We start from the raw sequence: 21,289 nt of genomic DNA on the forward strand, positions 1-21,289 counted from the left end.
TTGTGAAACCTTCTTTACTGTGGGAATGATATTTGATTAACTATATTCTTAAATACAAATTTACTCAAAGGGGGTGGACCATGTTTGGTTGAGGAGTGCAGTATAGCACACTTATTTTAAGACAGTCGATGGTTGACGTAATCATTCATAGATGTAAATTAATTTTCCTGTTTATAAACATACAATAAGCCCCATCCTTATCCTGTATTTTATTATTTTATGTTATTTCATTGTTGTCAGTGTGATTAGGTTAATTAGTTTGCGAACAGCACGAAAGGACCAAAGAATGTCGTAGCAGCTACTAATATCCTGAAAAAACAACAACAAAAACCCCCCAGACTCCTCCACATCCCCGGGCCATGTGCAGACTGGAAATGCTCTGCATCTCTGTGTGCGCGCCTTGATTAATTTTCCCACAATGCAACGCGGATCTGTCATGGCTGCTCACTGATTCCGCTTGCTCCACATGGGCAGAAATAAACATTTTATCACTGATTGAGACGCTCCGAATCGGCTCGTTAGCACAGCGCTTTATAGCTGGCTTTTATCTGGGACCGTCCTGACTGAAGGCAGCAGCTCCAGCTTGACTTTGGCAAGAACCAAATCCGTTCAGTCATGCCGCCGCTAGACGTGGAGATCGCAGCACTCCGAGGGTTTTTAACTGCCGGTGAAACAGCGGAATGGAAGCAGAACATTTTCAGTATTGCAGGTGAGGCAGCCGCTTGATTCTGCTCCTTTATTCACCACGTAGCTATTGACACTGTCATAACGAGGTTAGTTTTGTCTCAGGTTCTCAAAGCTGTCAGGTTGTGCTCGCCTGCCAAGCGAAGGCACATTTAAAATGTAGAAGCATTTGACGGTAACAGCTCTGGTCTAAGTCTTTAACGGTATTGACAGGACTTCCTGTGTTGTCTTAATAAAAGTGTTGAGTGCTAGAGCAACAGTCTAAATGAATTCATGTTCATGTAATGTCTGCTAAGCAAACTTAGCTACGGTACGTGTCATTCGCGCTCTGGTGGATGTCACACCAAATCCCGTTTATTTTTTTGGCAGTAAAAACTTGCATTGCTTGTGGGCAGCGGTAGCTATTGCGTCTTGTAATATTGTAAAGCGATTTAAAATGTGGTATGTAACTATGCTATTCGGCGTTAATCTTATACTGGGATTGATTTTCAGTAAATGATGAAGTCGATTTAAAAGAAATTAAACATTAGCTAACGTTAGCTTTAGTTCGCCCAGTTGTCCCAATGTTCACCGGAGACGTAGCTGGACGGAAACTAGATGGTTATGTTGAAAAGCTATGAACTACAGCTAGCGTGGTTGTTTTTTTTCCTGGTAGGTTTTATCATTAGAGTCTAGCATGACGTCTTCTGTCCATACACCTGCGTCCAGTCGACTCGAGCCGCATCTGTCAGCTGCGTTTAGAACCCTGAAACTAATCCACAACTGCCAGAAAGCCCCAATGGTAGACATCCTGTATTAAACAGTGCTGTCTGTTTAACTGGGGCTCTTTGTTACCAGCAGGCTTTAAATGGCCAGACTGCGAGATTCCTGCTGGATAACCCGTCTCTAGTGTGACTTCAGTACGGTTTGTTCCTAGACCACGTCTTATTTCTGCCGCAGTAATTGACAGTGCATTAGCATTTAATTAAACTGGAGAGATTTGTCAGTGGAGATATGAAAGAAACTTAAGGTAGGGACGAAAATTGCAGTCTTAAAGCACAATATTCAGCAACTAGCTGTAAATCTATTATCCAGTTCTTGGAAGACAATTTCTTATAAGAATGAAAGAGCCTTTCACTGTCAGTTTAAAGGTAACATGATAGTCATTTTTTTCTGTTGAAATAAATAAAATGGCCAGATTGAAATATTTAGGAAAGCATTAGCTTTGGACTGCATAGCAATAGTCAGACTTTACCCCAGATGCTCTGTTATACTGGAAGGCTGAGGCTGTAGAATAAAGTAGCCTAAAACAATGAAGGAAACGAGAGATGGCTCTTTATTACAGGGTCCCACTGTAGCCAGGTAAGTACTTAATGACCTGTACCTCATTTGATTTCGGTGTGACACGTTTTCTATGTTGACAATGAAACAGATATGTCTTTAAATTGGACACAGCTCACAGTGAGTGACACCACTGTTGTTCTCGGGCTGTAAATGGTTCGATGCGCTCTGCTAAGGTGCTCTATGTGCCAGGATGTGTGCAGGCATGGTCCATCTCTCTGACATCCACACTGTCTTCTTATGGGCTTTGTTGGTTGAGTGGCATGGTTAAGTGCTGTGATCTTTTGCAAGATCCCGAAACAGTCATACTGGTTTCTGTTTTATCCTTGAAAGAGATACTTTTTCTCTCTCCATTTAACGTCATCAGACACCTTTTCTTCATAGCTGGCTCTAGAGTTTTGTAGTTTGCTGCATCTAAGGTGCTCTACAGTACAAAGAATGAAAAGTCCTCTGTACACCATTGCATCTGTATGCAGTTTATTTTGGGTTTTTTCACACAAAAAAAACATGGATGGAAAATCAGTAAATGTAGCTGAAAAACTGCATCAGTGCCACAAATTTGTTTGTCATGATCTTTATATGTTATCCAGGTATGAATACAAAAAAACAGTTTCCTTCCTGCACTGTCATTGCGAGATGTGTTCATGCTGTTGGTAAGAAAAGTCTGTCGATGGTTTCATGTGATGAATCACATTTGAAGATGTAATTAATTTGGTGCAAAAAACCGCAGGCACTGCTCTCTTTTTTATTTGATGTGCTTCATTTGATGTACGTACTTGTACAGATGGACTTGTTAAAAATTTGTTCTTAAAAACTTGTTATTCGTATCAGATCGAGAGGTCTTTCTGTTTACCCGATCCACTGTTTTATTGTACAGGTATTCAGGTAACAGTTTTTTGTACTCTTACCTAAGTTTAACTGCCACTCTTTGATACTTTAAATTGAAACTGCATACTTTTATTCAACAACTACATTATCAGTTATGTTTAGTGTAAGTGCTGTTTGTAGTTACTTCATGTTTTCATTTGAGGTAATTTTTTTGATGAAATTTGATGTTTGAGAATAATGTATATTGTTATCATTTCAGTTTATTTTGGAAAGTCTCAACAGGTTGTTGAGCTTTATTGTGAAAGGTTGATGCGGAAAATAAACAAGTGGACGGCGGAGCCACACGATGGTTTTAACGTCGTTGTTGCTAACAAACCGAACGTAAAACAGTCGCATGTCCGACCGTAGTGTTATTATTTTTAATATAAGAGAAAGAGAGAACTATAAGAAGAAATGAACATAGCAGCTACATTTAGCTAACATGTTCATCTAACAGTTTAAGATGTTTGCCAAATAGTTTGCAACCTACAATACTGTGCATAAATCTTGAGCCACCCCTGATTTCTTTATAAACTTAGCACAAAAAGTAAGGAAATTTGTGTTTGGTTAATTATGTCTTTGTTGTAACAATGCTTCTTGGCAGTAAATCATATACTGCTGGAAACCCTGCGTGTTTCCCCGTAGTAAGGAAAATGCATGTGCAGCACAACTAAAAATGAAAAAATCAACTCTGCTAACTTAAGAAAAACTTGCCAATGTGAAATTGGCTACTCTGTTGGCTCATGTTTGGTGTCATTTATTGGTTTGGATGAATAAACAAGACCTATTGGCAATTAATCAGTTGCAAAACCATGTAAATCACAGTTCAACAAAAGAATGCTTAATACTAATACAGTGAATTTGAAATGAAACCATATATGTATAGGCTTTCATCTTTAATTCAAGGGGTTAAGCCAAAGTATTGTATTTATAACAGTTTTATGCATCGTCCTCCATTCACAGGGTGATAAAATTAATTGGACAAAATAACATCATTTGAAAAATAACTTACTGCAAGATTTGGATAGCTCTAGCAGGCAGAAACTAAAGACTGCAGCCGTCTTTAGTTTCTGAGATTAGCTAACTGACTTGGCCAGTGAAGAATATCCCATTTCTTTGCCCTGAGAAACTCTAGGGTTGCTTTTGCAATATGTTCTGGTTCATTATCTATCTGCACTGTGAGGTGGCATCCAATCAGTTTTGCAGCAGTTGGCTAAATCTCATTAGAGAGCATAGCCCTTTGTACTTCAGAATTCATCCGGCTATCAACAGTCGTATCAGCAAGAAACACTACTGGCCTGGCTCCATTGGCAGACATACATGTCCATGCAATAACTTTGCCAGATGACAAATGGTAAGCTCTCCCTTCCCTTTTCCAAACTTGTGTAGCTACTCCATACTTTTCACCACTCTTGGTCAATCTTGGTTTCATCTGAAGCATTAGATTGTTTTTTATGTGAGAATTTATGGGAGTAAGTTAATTTGACACCGCTTGTGTCGAGCCAAATGAGATTGTTTGACTTTCTTGGCAGGTAATCTTTCATAAACCATTGTTCTTATATCCCCTCGACCTATTACCATGGAAGTGTTGTGGCAAGATTTATGATGAACTGACATCTTCTTCTGCATTATTTCCCAAAAGTGTGTCGTATCAGAGGTGGTGTAGGGTGTAGATGATCGTAGAACATAACACTCAGAATTAAAGCCAGGCTAATGCAGCTGATTGAGCTTTTATGCAGATTATCGAAGCTGTATGGACAGCCCTGCTTCAAGAAAGACAAGCAGCCCGTGACTGTGTGCATTTTTTAGTGTTTCACAGAGAAATTGGGGTTCCCATGTGAGCTATTCCTGATCTTTCATCTTGAATCTATATGGCTTCTCAGCCCTGTACGCTTTTGCAAATTCTATTCACCATTTCCTTATTAACTGCAGCTCAATGCCTGAACATTTATGAATTATGGACTAATTTGAGGGCCCCTGCCTTGTTTTCCATAATTGCTGCCATTTCAACAGTAGACCTGAAGAGTAGTTGAAATGTCATTAAACATGTGGCCATACCTCAGGCTTTCATTTTCCCCTCATAAAGCCAGAGCCTTCCTCCTCCCGTCTTCTCCCTCCCACCTCACTGCGCTACTATGGCAGCCCCTGGGTTTCATTAGATCGGCAGTCAGATGAAAATCTCCACACCTCTTTTACAGCACCAGTCACACTGCAAGCATTTATTAAAGCCAAGTGGACAGTTGAGCGACCATGTGACTGACCTGTGGATGTGGGCATGTGGGATAGGCTCACACTCCTACATGAAAATAGTTTTCCATCTTTGACAAAACTATGGTGTTTGGATTCAAGGATGCGTGTCATTGGTAAGGGGGATGCATCGTCTTATTGTTTCTAACAGCTGTCTGGAAATCAACTAAGCAAACCTCTTTTGGATATAGAGATATTTTATTTATTTATTTTTAATTTAAAAAAGAAAAGAAAGAAAAATGGTTGTAGAGAGCAGTGAAGCTGGCACAGGTTCTCTGACATGACACATCTGTTATTAGTGTTTAGGTTATTTGTTGTCCACACCTGGTTTGTGATGGAGACAATCTTGTCTGTTTCTCAACTTGGCCAGGCTTTGTTATGCAGCTCAGAGCACAATCTACTTCCTCCCCTCTATTCCCTCCACCAGGGTAACACAAAGTAATCAATGCTAATGAGCCAAGCCAGTCTCCCCGCTCAAATAAAAAGCTAATGAAAGACGGGGAGATGTTGAACGGAGCACTCGGGCAACACAATTATTTCTTGTTGGCAAGCGGTGGCCCAGCAGCTGCCCTCTGTCTTTCAATAAATCGACATTTCTCATCATCTCGGTATCAGCCTTTTCAGCATGTCCTCTTTATCTCACAAGTGTACGGTGGTTTTGGAGCATGAGCAAGGTAAATACACACTGTATGCAGTATAGGTAGGGGATTGTTTATAGCAGAATAAGGCTACAGTGGAAATAAGTGCATTAGCACCACTGATGTCAACTTGGGCTTGGTCATTGTTTCAACATCAAACTTTGTCCCTGTTTACATTGTTATACAGCTAGATTTTGCAAAGCAAAGCTTTCTTGTTCTTTTAAGGGGTTTAAAGAAAAGACTCATTATAGAGAGCACAATGTGTTTGGTGCCACAGTGCAGTCAGATCACAGTTCTGATTGCAAAAGCTGCCAGACCAGACAGGATTTAAAAACAAAAAATCAGACCAATCGATTCAGCTTTACACACAAACTTAAACTACACTTTCTTTGTAGCAATTGTTTTTTTGTTTTTTGCATTTGGGTATAGCAGATCTACATAGTTTTGTTTCTGTCATTTATGTTAAGTACAGTGAATTTGTGTGTCATGAAATGCAACTCATAAATAAAATTGCCATTGCATAAAAGGTGTTACCTGTTTCTTTGTTTGCTGCAAAAGAAGTCAAACAGTGTTTGACATCATCTGACAGCTTGACAACTGCAAGTATTAACTCATTCACTGCCAGCCATTGGCAGTGAATGAGTTAAACCCATTGACTCATTCACTGCAATTGACGGCTATAGACGTCAATGGCAGTGAATGAGTTAATATCAGTACCGGCCTAAAAAAAAAAACCTCTTATACGTTGGAATATCCTTTTGAGCAGTGAGTGTCCAAGGCATTGATCTTTCAGGTCTAACCAGTTACCAAAGGCTGGCGTGATGGTTTAGAGTTCAACACCACATAGCAAATTGCCAGAACCACAATGGAGCTTCTTCAGCAGAAGTTTGCAACGGACTCCGTCAAAACACGGACTCAGCGCCACAGAACACTGATGGAAAGACCCGAAGATGGCAGTTCAGATGTTTTACAGACATCTGAAACTCTAGAACTGCAATTACTGCTAAAGACTTGTTCTAGCGCGCGCGCACACACACACACACACACACACACACACACACACACACACACACACTCCTTTTTTGCCTGTCTATGATTGCACCAGTCACTAGGCTTTTTTTGTAAACATTGAAACAATGTAATTGTTATGAGATGGTCAATCCTGTGTTGGTATAATGTTCTTTGGTCCTTGGGGTATGAGGGTTTTCCGTATGAGTGCAAATGAGTCTTTTCTAGACTAAGAAGCAGCGACACTAAACATGTTCTTTTCTTTTGGCAGTAAACAAAAGTCTGTTCTTATTCACAACATGCCGTATTAAAGCAATGTATGATATTTCCTGGCAATATTGGGATCGTCATTCATGTACTTGATCCAAATTTCCTTAACTGCAGTACACAGCATTATTTTTTTTTAGTTACAGAAACCAAACGGTAAACTTCACTTCTCCAAACATTGTCTTCCAGAGGCAGGCCCTCTGCTGGAGTCCCTTATGGAAGGGGACTTTGAAGCAGTTCTGCTGAGCACGGGAGTGACAGATCTGCTCAACGGACATGGCGACTACCACGAAGGGGAGAACATCGAGTCCTACCTGGAGAGACGTTTACTACTGTACCTGACCGATGGCACCAATGATAACCAGACCAGCAGGTACTATTAGGGCTGGGTCACTTGATGTCTATAACCGATTCAATTCTGATTCACAAGGTCCTGATTCAATTCGATCTCCAAGTGGAATTCAATTTTGACTCAGTCAGAAATATTATAATTCTAATCGTTTATCAGTACATATCCATCCATCCATTCGCTTCCGCTTATCCTTTTCAGGGTCGCGGGGGGTGCTGGAGCCTATCCCAGCTGTCATAGGGCGAGAGGCGGGGCACACCCTGGACAGGTTGCCAGTCTGTCGCAGGGTTAACACACAGGGACAGACAACCATTCGCACTCACATTCACTCCCGCATTCACACCTATGGGCAATTTAGATTTGTCAATTAACCTATCCCCACAAAGTCATATCCATCATTTAAAAAAACCCAGCAGTGAACACAGACTGGTGCATAATAAGTGAACGAATAATACAGAAAACAGATTTTTGATGGCAAACTGGTCTTGAAGTACACCGAGCGAGAGAGCACTGTGCAGGAAGTGTGATTTTTAACCGTGATGGATGCAAAACAGCAAAAGTAAGAGAGAATTCATGACATGTTTTTCAAATGGGAAGCGTAGTTTTGATCTTCTTTTGCTGCTGGTTCAGCAAATTCTGGTCCGGGTGACAAAACCTGCAGCTTCAGAATCTTTGAGTTGTCGGCTTTCAGCACTGTCCGTGTATGTGCAGCTGGGTCGTGCTTTGTGTTTGCATCTTTGATCGGAATCCATTGACCTGCTTTTTCAGTTGTTTGGTGTTTTAACTCTTTGGCAGTTTTTGAAATGTTTCATGACCTTTAAACTGAGATTCTGGCGTTTCTGGCAAAATATATTTATATTTAAAATCGATTCAACATTTAGTATTGCATTATTCAAACTAAAATCGATTTGAATCGGAAAATTGCTATTGTGTATTACTGGCATTTTGCAAACTTTATTGATGCATGCTCAATTATCCAGGTAAGGAAATCGCAGATTGTGTTGATCTGGACGTTGATAAACATTTCGTCACTCACCCAAGTGACTTCTTGGATTCCATGTGAAATCCACACACCACATGGCTGGATTTTATTTCACTGGGAATAGTATGACTTATGTGAATCTCATAGACTTTTCTAAACTCTATGGCTATGCCAACCAAAATAATAATTAAATAATTCAATTATTTGCATTTATAAATATCAGTATTTGCAAAAACTACTGTAAATTACTACTGTGGGGCTTTTAAAGACCTTTCCCATTTAATCTGGCTGATATGGTTCATGCTAAATTAGATGTAGAGTTTAAGGGGAGTTGCACAACAGTAGTGAGCCAAGCTCCCTTCAGTCATTCATTTCTACATGAATCACTTAACAGCAAATATACTGTGCTGGTAATATGTGTTTAGCATATATCTGGTCTGGGTGGCTTTTGTTTGAGCTGCACTAAAAATAAATTAAGATGATGCATGTTAACTTCAGTTATTTTTTACATTTGCTGTAAATTCAGCAAAGTACAAAAACTGAGTTTTGTTCATAAAGACAAACACTATCACCTGTTTTTACAGGTGAGCCTTTTGTGGCTGTTACCTAATCTTCCTACATCCGAGTATACTCATGTCAAGAACTAGACTTTCAGGGCACAGTCGCACTAGGCACAGCTACTTTAAACCACATATTAACACTTTCCTATTTTGACAAAGTAATTAAGTTGTGGTTCTTCTATTTTTAATGCTAATATTAAAAAGCCTGCCCTTTCCTTGTAAGCAATGGGTACCAGGGAAAGTTTTTTTGTTTTGGAAAGTTTTGCTGTTTATAGACTTCAGTTCAGCATTCAATACAATCCACCCCTCACAACTCATCAGGAAACTGACAGACCTGGGCATCAGTTCCCTCATCTGCAAATGGTTACTGGACTTCCTGACCAACCGCCCCCAACATGTCCGGCTGGATAACCGCTGCTCATCTACCATCACAATGAACACCGGTGTACCACAAGGCTGTGTGATGAGCCCTTTCCTCTACTCCCTCTTCACCCACGACTGCAGACCTGCTGATGGTTCCAACACCATCATTAAGTTTGCAGATGACACCACGGTGATTGGCCTCATCAGTGACAACGATGAGGCCGCCTACAGGGAGGAGGTGGATCGTCTGGCTGAGTGGTGCGACACAAACAACCTGCTGCTTAACACCGAGAAGACCAAGGAGCTCATCGTGGACTACAGGAGGAATGCTGACCCACATCCACCCATCCACATTAAGGGGACGGCTGTGGAGCGTGTGAGCAGCTTCAAGTTCCTGGGAGTCCACATCTCCGAGGATCTCACCTGGACGACCAACTGCTCCAAGCTGGTCAAGAAGGCTCACCAGCGCCTCTTCTTCTTGAGGACTCTGAGGAAGAACCACCTGTCCTCAGACATCCTGGTGAACTTCTATCGCTGCACCATCGAGAGCATCCTGACCAACTGTATAACAGTCTGGTACGGGAACTGCTCTGCCTCGGACCGGAAGGCGTTGCAGAGGGTCGTGAAAACTGCCCAGCGCATCGCCGGAGCACCACTTCCTGCCATGAAAGACATCTACAGGAAGCGGTGTCTGAAAAGGGCTGGGAAAATCATCAAAGACCCCAGTCACCCATCACATGGACTCTTCACCCTCCTGCCCTCTGGGAGGCGCCACAGGAGCCTCCGGACTAAGACCACCAGGTACCGGAACAGCTTCTTCCCCACAGCTGTCAGACTCCTGAACTCTGCCTCCTGACATCTGATCCACGTTAAACTCATGGACTGAACATACACACACCCACAATGGACAACTGTACCCTCAAACACACAATAATAACATGGACTGAACCACCACTCACAACCACTAGCACTTTATATAGCCTCTGTAGAAACTATCTACACCCTCACTTATTTTAACTGCACTACTGTATAGCTCTGTGTAAATAATCATTCTGTACATTCGATAATCTTTAATCCTACAACTGTTTACAACTTGCATAGTTCCCATTTCTGTATAGCTGTATATCCCAGATTCTGTAAAGTTATTTATTTCATATTCTGTATAGTTTTTCATATTTATATCCTGTTCATATCCTGTACATAGCTTGTACTCACTACAGCCTGTACATACTTATAGTTATAGAATATTCACAACATACTTCATACCGTGTACATTATAACATACCATAATAGACCCATTTCTGTAATATACTTACATATCTATATTATTGCTAATATATATTGTAATATATCTATATCACTAAAGCACTTCTGCATGGATGCAAACTGCATTTCGTTGCCCTGTACCTGTGCATGTGCAATGACAATAAAGTTGAATTCTATTCTATTCTATTCTAAGTCTGTTTCTATTACCTTGCAGTATTAATGTGTCAATCAAGCCTGAGCACCAACATGGCAGCTTAGAGCTTGAAGAGTCAACGAGTATCTCTGTTGTTACTTTTGTAAACTAAAAAAGTGAGTTTTCTGAATTGAGGACACCAAGATGTCCATGGTGGCCCAGAGATGGACCGTGTACATCATTGTTTCTTTCTCTCCATTCACCCCCAATATTCCTTTTGGCATGAAATATTAATTCTTTAATAAGTTCAGGTTAACATCTCTCACTTCTCATTCTCAGGGCAGAACTGTACGTGAGTAAATGTTGAATCCAGCTCTCGTTCCTTCTCGTCCTCCTTCACCCCTCATAATTTTTTGTCTCTTCCATCACCCTCCATCATTTTCTCATCCTAATTGAAATGCAGCAAAACATGTCGATGGTTGTCCCTTCCATTGCCAGAGTTACTGGCTGTAGTCTGTTTTTTCCTAAAGACCTGAGTGAGCATCTCTCAAAAAAAGTTCACTTGTTTTTCCTCACTTCTGAAAAGTATTGTTGAAAAATCTCTCTGCAATATTTCTGTGCAGTAAATCTGCTGTGTGTCTTGTCCTTCTGGCTGCAGGGAGTTGGCAGTTTTGGCCTTGGCTGTCTCATGTCTCCACATGTTTGCCCAGAGTAACTGGACCGGTCCTCCGGTCTCCTTCGATATCTGTGATCTGCTGACCCCAGCCCTGTTGTCATCTCAGGTATGATTTCTTCCTTCTCCTTCATCATCCTGTCCGTTCTGCAGTGATTTATAGGCTGGCGAAAATTTGAACCGACCTTTGTCAAGGTTTTGTTGATATTTTTTTTCCATGGGCTTATCAGTAAATGTCAACATATATTGGAATTAAGTCAGTTAGCTTAGAAGTTAAACGGTGAAACTGTAATAGAGGAAACTTGAATAGTCTTTTGGGAGAAGCAAAGGAGCTGAGTGTCAGCTAAACTGAAACAGATGTGTGTGATTTTCTTCATGTTTGGGGATGCAGGTTGTTTGAGGTTGATTGACCTTGCTGATTGTATAAAGGTTATTGCATTATTGAATTTCAAAGCAGAATTTACACAGCAAAATCTCTGAAATGAAAAAAAAAAATGCTTTGGAGACAAAGTAAAGATGTGTAAATTTCAAGTCTGCCATACAGCATCACTGCTGTTTAACAGAAATCCTAAAGAACCAAATCAACTTAAGATTTGTGCTTTTGTATTAGAACACACACACACACACACAATCTATTGGATTCAGGTGTTCCAGTTGCTTCTACAGGTGTAAAAAATCAAGTACAAAGCAAACATTTGTGAAAGAATGGCACTTTCAGGATCTGAGTGAATTCCACCGGTAATGTGATAGGATGCTAAACTATCTGTTTAACATCTGTTTAATCTGTTTATCCGGTCAGCTCTGAGCAGTGGAAGAGCTATAATACTGCTAAGCATTTGGAAACGAAAACAACTTGGCCACAAAGTGGTAGGCCATGTAAAATCACAGAGCAGGGTCAGCAAACACTAAGGTGTATAATGTGCTGATGTCAGTCACTACAGGCCTTCATGTGGCCTTCAGATTAGCAGTGTAAAGAGCTTCGTGAAAGAGCTTCCATGGCCGAGCAGCTGCGTCCAAGCCTTGCATCACCTAGGCAGGTGGAGTGGTGTAATGCATGCCACCACTGGACTCTTCTTTGTCTGGCAATCTGATGGACGAGTCTGAGTTTGCCAGTTGCCAGGAGGAAAGTACTTGTGTGACTTCACTGTCAAAGTGTAAAGATTATAGGCTTGATTTTCAGGAGCTGAGCTCAGTCCTTCGGTTCCAGTGACAGGAACTGGAACTTAATGCTTCAACATACCAAGACATTTCAGACAATTTCATGTTTGTAAATTTGTGGGAACAGTTTGGTGGATGGCACCTTTGTGCTCCAACATTACCAGTGCACAAAGCTAGGTCCATAAAGACCTGATAGAGTCAGGATTTAGATTTGGGATGAATTGGAGCAGAAGCTGCGATCCAGGCCTTCTCGTTCATTTCCTGACCTTACATGTGCTTCTGGAAGAATGATCAAAAATTCCCATAAACGCACTCCCACACTTGCCAGAAAAGCTATAGCTGTTATAGCTGCAAAGAATGGGCTGAGATCATATTAAACTCTATCGAATAAGAATGCGATGTCACTCGAGTTCATATTGAAGTGAATACTTTTAGCAATATAGTGGAATTATGAGAGCAGACTTTTAATTGACTAAGTTATTATTTGAAGGAGTAAGGTACTTTAAATTACAATCTAAATAACATCCCAATTCCTACTGATTTGTAAGTTAGCATATTATAAAATATATCAAGGAATCATAGTCTTGTCAAAGTGGTCAAAGCTTCCTTTTAAGTTGGTGTATAAAGTGACCTGAATCGAGCAGAGCCAGACGGAGCTCTGTGGACTAGAGCTCAGTACTGAAGCATCTCTGGAGTCCTAATTACTTGGGTTTAGGAGATTGCTTCCCCCTGGCACTGCGATACTGTGAGCACAATAGAGCATTTCACCCTGCCATAACACCAGAAGAGAGGACCAATCCTTTTATCAAAGTAATTTCTTTGGTGTCAGTGATTTATCTCTGCTGTCACATGAAGGAGGCTGCGGTATGAAGCAGGTCACCCATACATGCGTGGCAGCATGCGTGAAAGGGAGGACAGACATGGCAGAGCCATAATCGTGTGGAATTAATTCTGATAAAAAAAAAAAAAAAAAAAGAAGTTAAATGCACTTCTGAGTCCGATTAATGTAGATGATCTTTTTCAAATGAATTGTGACAACAAACAAACAAACTAGGGAGAAGGGTTAAAAAAACTCATCTAAAAATCCGTTTTAGTCATGGGCTGCTAGGACACTTGAATAGAACAACTCTTAATGTGATGGTAATAAACACACTGTTTTCCTACAAGTTTGAGCACCTGCTGTGAAATGAGTTTTTCTTGCACTGTTGTTGTGAAGGGGAGCCTGGATTTCATCTCTCATTCATGTTAGTGAGACGAGAGAGTGTGACGGAGAGGATGACACAATGAATTTAAGTAACTGAAATGATTCTGCATGTATGCTTGGCACAATCACCTGAGAAGAGAACATGCTGTAAAACTGGGAAACTTCAGTAAAAGCTGAACTCAGATCTAGCTAAACGATTTTGACAAAACATGTTGAAATGCCATCTAACTTAGTGTTTGCAGTATAGGCAGGTCCTTTTTGTGCCTTAATGTGCCTTTAGGCTTCTAATCAACAAAGTTGATTTGCAGAGCTAGGCTGAAGCAGCAGCGGCGACTCAGCAATAGTAAGAAAGCAGTCCTAATGTCAGACCTTCATTTAAGTCAGCCATTTGTCAGTGTGAGGACTTAATCCTAATTTCCTGACTAGGAGCCTCAGATGCTGGTTGATGCCATCCACTCCAGCCTGCTCCTGGATGGGGAATCGGTGTATAGCCAGGTGGCCAACCCCTTTCTCCTACTGTTGGCCAGGGTAATTGTCACCAAATGCTTCCCCAAGATGGATAGGCTTCAGGTAAGTCAGTCTTTCTGTTACAATGATCGTAGAATTATCTGAACTTATGTATTCATTATAAATATATGCATTATAATAATAATTTTCATTGATGTTTACTCGTGGCCTGCAGAATCTTTTTAAATCAATTTTACAAGTCATTGTGTTGTTTCCATACATAACGAATCCATCCAAAAATATATGCTAACACTTGATGACACAATCTACACCAGAGATGAAAACTGGAGACCAACTCACATCTACTTCATAAATTTTACGGTCACTACATCAATAGGATGTGTGTTTGTAATTGTTAAGTCTAATTGTTGAATGTTGTCATTGGGTTTCTTAAATTTGTACAGTCTTGGTTCAAGCAGTAGGATCAAAGCTATTCCTTTGTTCCTGACCACCTCTCCAGCCCCTCTGTGCTGGGGGAGGTTTTACTGCAGATTCATGCTATCTGAAAGATCTGTTTCTTGTGTTGTAAGCTTCCTGCTTTTATGATCCTTTTGGTCAGCAGGAGGTCACACACACACACACACACACACACACACACACAGTGCCTTGTCTTAGGCTACGTCCACACGTACCCGGGTATTTTTGAAAATGCAGATTTTTCTATGCGTTTGCACCTTTCGTCCACACGTAAACGGCGTTTTCGGTCACTGAAAACAGAGATTTTTAAAAACTCCCACCAGGGTGGATATTTTTGAAAACTCAGTTTTTGCATTTACGTGTGGACGAGAAGAACGGAGAAAACGCAGCGTCAAAGGTGTGTGCATTTTTTTGACGTCACACTGTGCGCCACGTTATTGTTTCGGTGAAATGAATTTCTTCAATACTGTTACTGTTAATTCTACTCTCTGCAGTGTTTAAATGCTTACATATACACACAGTTACTGTCCCTCCACACATACGACTCGGTTCTGCTTCTATGCCCCAGCTTTGTTTACTTTTTCCCACCGAGGCTTCTAGACTTCTGATTGGCCAACATTTCTGCACGGTTAGGAATATATGGCATGTTCATAGCAGCGTTTTCCTTCATTTCTGCGTTTATGTGTGGACGGGATTATTTTTTAAAACGAAAACGGAAAATCTCCGTTTTCAAAAATACCCGTGTACGTGTGGACGTAGCCTTAGAACCATTGGGGGGGGTTTACGGTGGGAGGTGCTTGTGTTGTATTGCATATTGTAACTCAGGGCCGTGCAGTGACGTTTAAAGGGGCGGGTGCTCAAAGTTAAAAAGGGGCACATTGAACCAGGCTGAATAACAACAACACACATTCATCAAGAATCTTAATATGGGATCGCATCATACTATATCACTGTTGTGAGGTGGCGACAAGGCAAAGCAAATGTAGCCGATGTTTTACCTGATGGGTGCAATGTTGCTGTTGAGGGGTTGCTGCTGCTCCTGCTGCTGATAGTGCTGGAGGGCAGGGCTGTGTTGATCTGAGACTGTAGACAGTAAAAAGTCCACAGGAGAGATGGTAGCTGATTAAACAAGTGTCATGAGATAATAACAAAATGCAAAGACTGGTGACAGCGCTTGGAACCATAAGGCAACAAAAAACTGTGAGAAATAATTTAGGCTCTGCCTGTGAATCACTCTTTGCTTCTCTTCTTCCTTCCATCCCATCATTTCATATATCACTCTCCACTTGCTGTCTATGTGAGAACAAGGCACAACTTGCTATTGCAATAAACTATAATCTAATTATCCACACCTAACAACTCCTGCACTTAATCTAAATGATGACAGAAAAATGTTATAGCCCTGCCTTTAGTAGCCTCACACAGGTCCTGCTGTTTCCTCCTCATGTCCTTACCAGGCTTGTCTGGACAATGTTATATCATGAGTAATAATTAAACAAAAATCTATACACATAAAACAAACACATGCACACACAGTGACATTTTAGACCTTCTTCAGAATACTGTATATACTATGGGCATCATGGTGCTGATCCAGAATCCTTACATTATTATTTATTACTAGAGCTACAATAATAAAGCAATGAGGAGGGGGAAGTAATAAATATGAAATAATGTCATTATGATGATTCCATTTGTTTCACTATCCACTCTGTGCAGGGCAAAGCTTATTACATTTTTAAACTGTAGAGATACAATCATTTTACTGCTGTAAAATCCAAATTTTGTCTTATTTAAAATATAAATCTAATATAATCTGCTTGTGTTACAGTGTGTTTTTTAAAATATTATAATGCATAATTATGTGGACATGCATATTAGATCGTTTTTAGTGAAATATAATTCCTCCAGAAAGGCAGGAAAAGCCCGGAAACTTACTTTAAAACTAAATATGTTCCCTAAAACGGTGACAGAGCTACAGACCCATGACAGCCTTGCACAGGTAGCCAGCAGCTATGACCAGCACTACCTGTGCAGTTAATAAAAGGACAGGTAATGTTTGTCGCGCTGTTGCACACACAGCACGCTCGTTTGTTTCAGTTCGTCAGTTGCAACAAGACAGCTTACCAACGTGTACGTAATAAGCTACTCCTGGGTGCTACACACTACAGTGTGCGCTGTACACCTACTTACTGGTTGTGTCGCATCAGTCTGTGTCTCTGAGTTAACTTGTGTTTCTCCTACAGCTCCGGACCGCAAAAAATGCGCGTGCTCTTTGTGAGCTCGTAACCAGCGCGTTCTGCCGTCAAGGGCGATCATTGGTTAAATGTGATCATGTGACTGATGCAAGCCAGATCCTTTTATTTAGCAAAACTGTGATTAATAGTTAAATATTATTGTTGATGGGCACAGACAGGACTCCGCACGCACACACACATAAAAAAATAAATGAACAAAAGGGCACTTTGGGCACCCATCAGGAAAGGGGCGGGCGCTCAAGCCCCCCCCCCCCCGCACGTGCCTGTTGTAACTGTCATGTCAATAAATAGCTACGGGGACAGCTGCTCTTTGAAGGATTTTGGGCATGAGACAGGTTAGGAGCGTGAGCTCCAAGAGCTGGTTCTTGACCAAAAACTTTCCTCGTTAGCGAGTGAAAAACCGGTTGAAGATGTTCTGTTATGTCTTGTTTTCTTCATGATGAATAAGTCTCTAAACTAGCAGGGCTTGTGGAAACACAGACCCAACAGTAGTAGTTTGAAAATATTTGTTTTACGTCATTGATTTAGATCCTAGTGGTACAGATCATGTTCCTTGCTATCCATCAAGGCCCATCATTATTCACACTGAGTGGACTTAATTTCTCTTTAGCATAAGGTTTGAAGGAAAAAAATGTGAGTGCATACTGATTCATTGAGACGGGCAATTAAATCTCCATGTGACTGTGCATCCTCGCTAACACACGAGTAAGATTTTAACATGGTTCACTTGCACTCTACCAGTGTGTGACAAGAATGGGAGGTTGCAAGGTGTAAGGAGGTTTTGGTGTAAGGGGAAATAAAACACTCCTCCTCTCTCTCTGCCACTTTCTGTTCTGTTCAGATGCAAAAAGCTAAGGAGTGAGCTGTTTTTAGTGCATGCTCAGCACTTAGCTCCAGGATGCAGCACTCTAAATGCTGGTGTTGTATTTGTCCTGAAGGCGCCTCGAGATCAGCATTATGTGTTTATTTATTCACCTATGCTCTGAGGGGAGTGCTTGTTATAACATTAAGAACAGAGTAAAAATGTCTTCCCTTTAAACACACGTTGCTGTGTAAAAACACTTGCCCTCACTAACCAAAAACACAACAAACTGATAATGTAGAAATAAAAAAGAAAATCAAAACATTATTGTGATGTAGTTTCCAGATATGTTGATCTTTAAACATTCCAGCTTTTCAGTAGATTACCAGGCACACAGGCTGGAACTGTGACACAATACTGTTTGTATCATGGCCTCAGTCTTGCCTATCAATATTTTAATTGCATTATTTTAGATGGTATTTGTGGTCTTCAGACTAACAAGCAAGAAACTGAAGCGTGTAAGAAGCTTAAGCACAAATGATCTCATCTCTGTATTAAATCAGATGAAATGGTAATAAGCTACAACCCTGTTGTCAGAGAAGTTGGGTCGTGGCTTTCGTTTAATAAAAACTTGACTCACTTTGTTCACATGTACATGCAGCTGCTGCCCTGCTGGACCCTTCGCTACATTAACCTACACCAGCAAATTCTAGAGGCCCGTTCCCCACAACTCTTCAGCTTGGCCCAGATCAGCATGGACAAAGGTCTGTTTGTTTTTTGTTATTGTTATTGTGTTGTGTTATATGCTCGTGAGTGTATGTGGGAAAGAATATTTCAAACCTAAGTGAGCATTTAGCCAGTTTACCACGTCAAGCATCAGCCGTTTCAGTGTATTCGCGCTGTGTGTGCTACAGTTTGGACAAATTGACGATAGAGTTGTTTCCAGCTACGTCTGTGGTGTCAGAAGTAGTGAATTCTTTGTGGTCCATTTGGACTACACCATAGTCAGCAGTTCACTCTGAGCTGCTGTGCTGCTGATATGTATCAGTATCTTATTTAACTGTTAAACTGGCTGATGAAATTAATGCACATTTATTGCGTACATGAAACGAAAAAAACAAATCGTGAATTATCGCAAAATGTTTTAAGGTTGGTTGAGGCAGAAAATTTAATAAATGCCAAAACTATATAGAGGCTGGGAGGACACAAACAGCCTCAGGGTGACAGGCTTTAGTTTGTTGGCAGATCAAATTCAAATTAATTTTATTGATTGGATAGGTGTTCTTCATGGCTGCAATTCCTGCAGTGTAAAATAGACTTAGCAGCAGATTATAGTCAAGTAGTAAGCTTATATATGTTCTGCATTCCCACATTAATATGATATGCGACACATAGTTTGTGCTTCATTCATTGGCTTTAGTAATTATATTCTATTTTGTGATTAAAACATGCTTTAAGTAAAAGAATCAGTCAAAACTGGACTCTTTTTAACTGATTCACAGATTGCTTCGCTTTGAAACCAAAACTCCAAATATAACTTACTCCCAACCGCATTATTTATTACCACAGCGGTTTAGCCACGCAAAAAGAGTCTCACTTTAAGCTCAAAAAAGCCATTAATCTGGCTTCGTAGTACACTGTGACCTATGTGATCAACACTGGTCTTGCATCCATTATGTGTATTCCTTGGGTTAAGCAGGTCCTGTTTTCCTCTTCGTCTCTGTCAGTAGAGGTTTCTTTGCAGCATTTCCACATAAAAGTCTGACTCCCACAGTCCTCCTCAGTTATGACAACCATTTATGAAGTCAAAAACATTATTAAACATTATTCCTGCATTAGACAAACATCCATATTAAAGACTTTGAGTAGTCTTGTGCACTTTTATAAGATAAATCTTATTCATGAATCTTATTTTGTTGTCTCTATATGTGTGTCTATGACTTGGATTTCATTTTGTACTGAGAGGTTTTCTGGGAAGGCATGGCCCATTTCATACATATGCATACTCCTTTCAAAAATGTCTCTGGCATATAGAACATGAAGCACGCACTGGTTTCTTAGAGGACCACTACCCAAACTGACATGTGGGTACCAGTGCACTGAAGAAACGTTCTTTGTTTATAAGCAGTTGTTTAATCACACTGTGTTCCTGTAATGGAATTAGAGTGGAGAAAATATCAGTATGTGAAATAACTGTTCTGCGTAAAGCAAAGCTACTCTCCCTTTCCCATCGTCCCAGCAGAGCTTTTATCAGCATTTGGATTGTTTATGTAATTATTGTTGGGTTTTTTCCACAGCCTTTCCAAATGGCTGCTTGCTGGAGTTTGTTTTTTAAAGGCAGTGGGTTTGTTGGAGCGCAGTCTGTTGTGTGGCAGTTAACAGAGTGTGAAGGGCGAGCCGACTGCACATACTACAAAACATACTGATCCGTATTCCAGAGGAACAGTTGGACACGATGCTTTTACGAGTGGTGTGAGCAGAAAGGTGATGCTGTGACAAGCATGCACATCTGTTTTCTGCCCATGGAGGTGCTGCCATGTCTGGCTTGATTTCCTTTTGTTTGGTGCGCAACAGGAATATTTTTGCTGAATTAATGTCCTGAACATTTTTACTGTTGGCCAGTTGCCTTTAATTATAACAGGTTTTTTTTCTGTAAGGACATTCTTTGAGACTTACTCTGAGCTGCAAAGTCAAAGTGTCTGCATGTTTGAAGGTGCCCACTGATATTGTCACAGCTTAGCTGATCAGAGTAGTTGTTGGGTTAGAATGGAAAAAAACACACCTATAAATATCTACAAAGGGTGTGTGTGAGACATATTTTACATATAAGTCTATTTTAATATGAAAGGTTGAGGTTATTGTCACTTGGAAAGAACAAAATCGGCAGCTTTAGGCACCCAGTACTTTGATGGCTCACAGTTTGTACCAAAAATGTTAAAAGAAGTCCCATGAAGCTAGAAACATTTGTGATGTGTATGTTTTGCAGAGATTTACCATATAAGTAAGCAAATCAGTATGAACGCTGCATGTTTATTTGCTTCTGTGAATCAAACTGTAGTATATAACTGTTAACACGATGTGCTCGCTTTAGTTAACGTGCAAATAGCCAACCGGCGACAGCGCAGTAACACCTGTTACAAATGATCCTGCTAGCCAGCCGATATGGTTGGCTTTGCTTTGCATTGCTTCTGTTAGTAAACTTCCAAATTTTGTTTTTTTTTTTAACAGAAGCCATTGCAAATGATGTCGGTATTTATCTTGGCCTACAGAAAGTGTTTGATACAGTAGATTATTGTCAGTTATTAAGGAAATTAGAGAGATGTGGAATAAGAGGAATAGCCTGTTCCTGGTTAAAGCTCATTTGAAAAATAGACAACAGTGTGTGCAAATTAACAAAACTGTTTGAATTTAGAAAGGTTCAATGTGGGTTACCTCTATGATCAGTGATTGGTCTAAAACTCTTTAGACTTTACATTAATGATATAAACAATTTACTAAAATGAGTAAATTGTTTAAATTTGTTATTTTTGCAGATGATTTAAAGATTTAAAGGATATTTTGTGTGCAAAAGAACGTGAGTATGACA

At 40.4% G+C, this 21,289-nt stretch overlaps 1 protein-coding gene across 3 annotated transcripts in view; it reads left to right on the forward strand.

Annotated features, from left to right (window-relative positions):
- Positions 1–367: 367 nt before the first annotated feature.
- ttc27 (tetratricopeptide repeat domain 27) overlaps positions 368–21,289 on the forward strand; it is an 83,784-nt gene continuing 62,862 nt past the window's right edge. For all 3 annotated transcript variants that reach the window (XR_003274292.1, XM_026190483.1, XM_026190484.1), the window contains exons 1-5: positions 368–709; positions 7,221–7,404; positions 11,343–11,466; positions 14,146–14,289; positions 18,365–18,467. Coding sequence is in view for 2 of the 3 variants with exons in the window: in XM_026190483.1 (XP_026046268.1) it covers positions 616–709; positions 7,221–7,404; positions 11,343–11,466; positions 14,146–14,289; positions 18,365–18,467 (649 nt within the window). In the remaining variant the exon portion in view is untranslated. The remainder of the gene's footprint in view (positions 710–7,220; positions 7,405–11,342; positions 11,467–14,145; positions 14,290–18,364; positions 18,468–21,289) is intronic.

The sequence above is a fragment of the Astatotilapia calliptera genome, chromosome 13, assembly GCF_900246225.1.
Source record: "Astatotilapia calliptera chromosome 13, fAstCal1.2, whole genome shotgun sequence".
Taxonomy (NCBI): Eukaryota; Metazoa; Chordata; class Actinopteri; order Cichliformes; family Cichlidae; genus Astatotilapia; species Astatotilapia calliptera.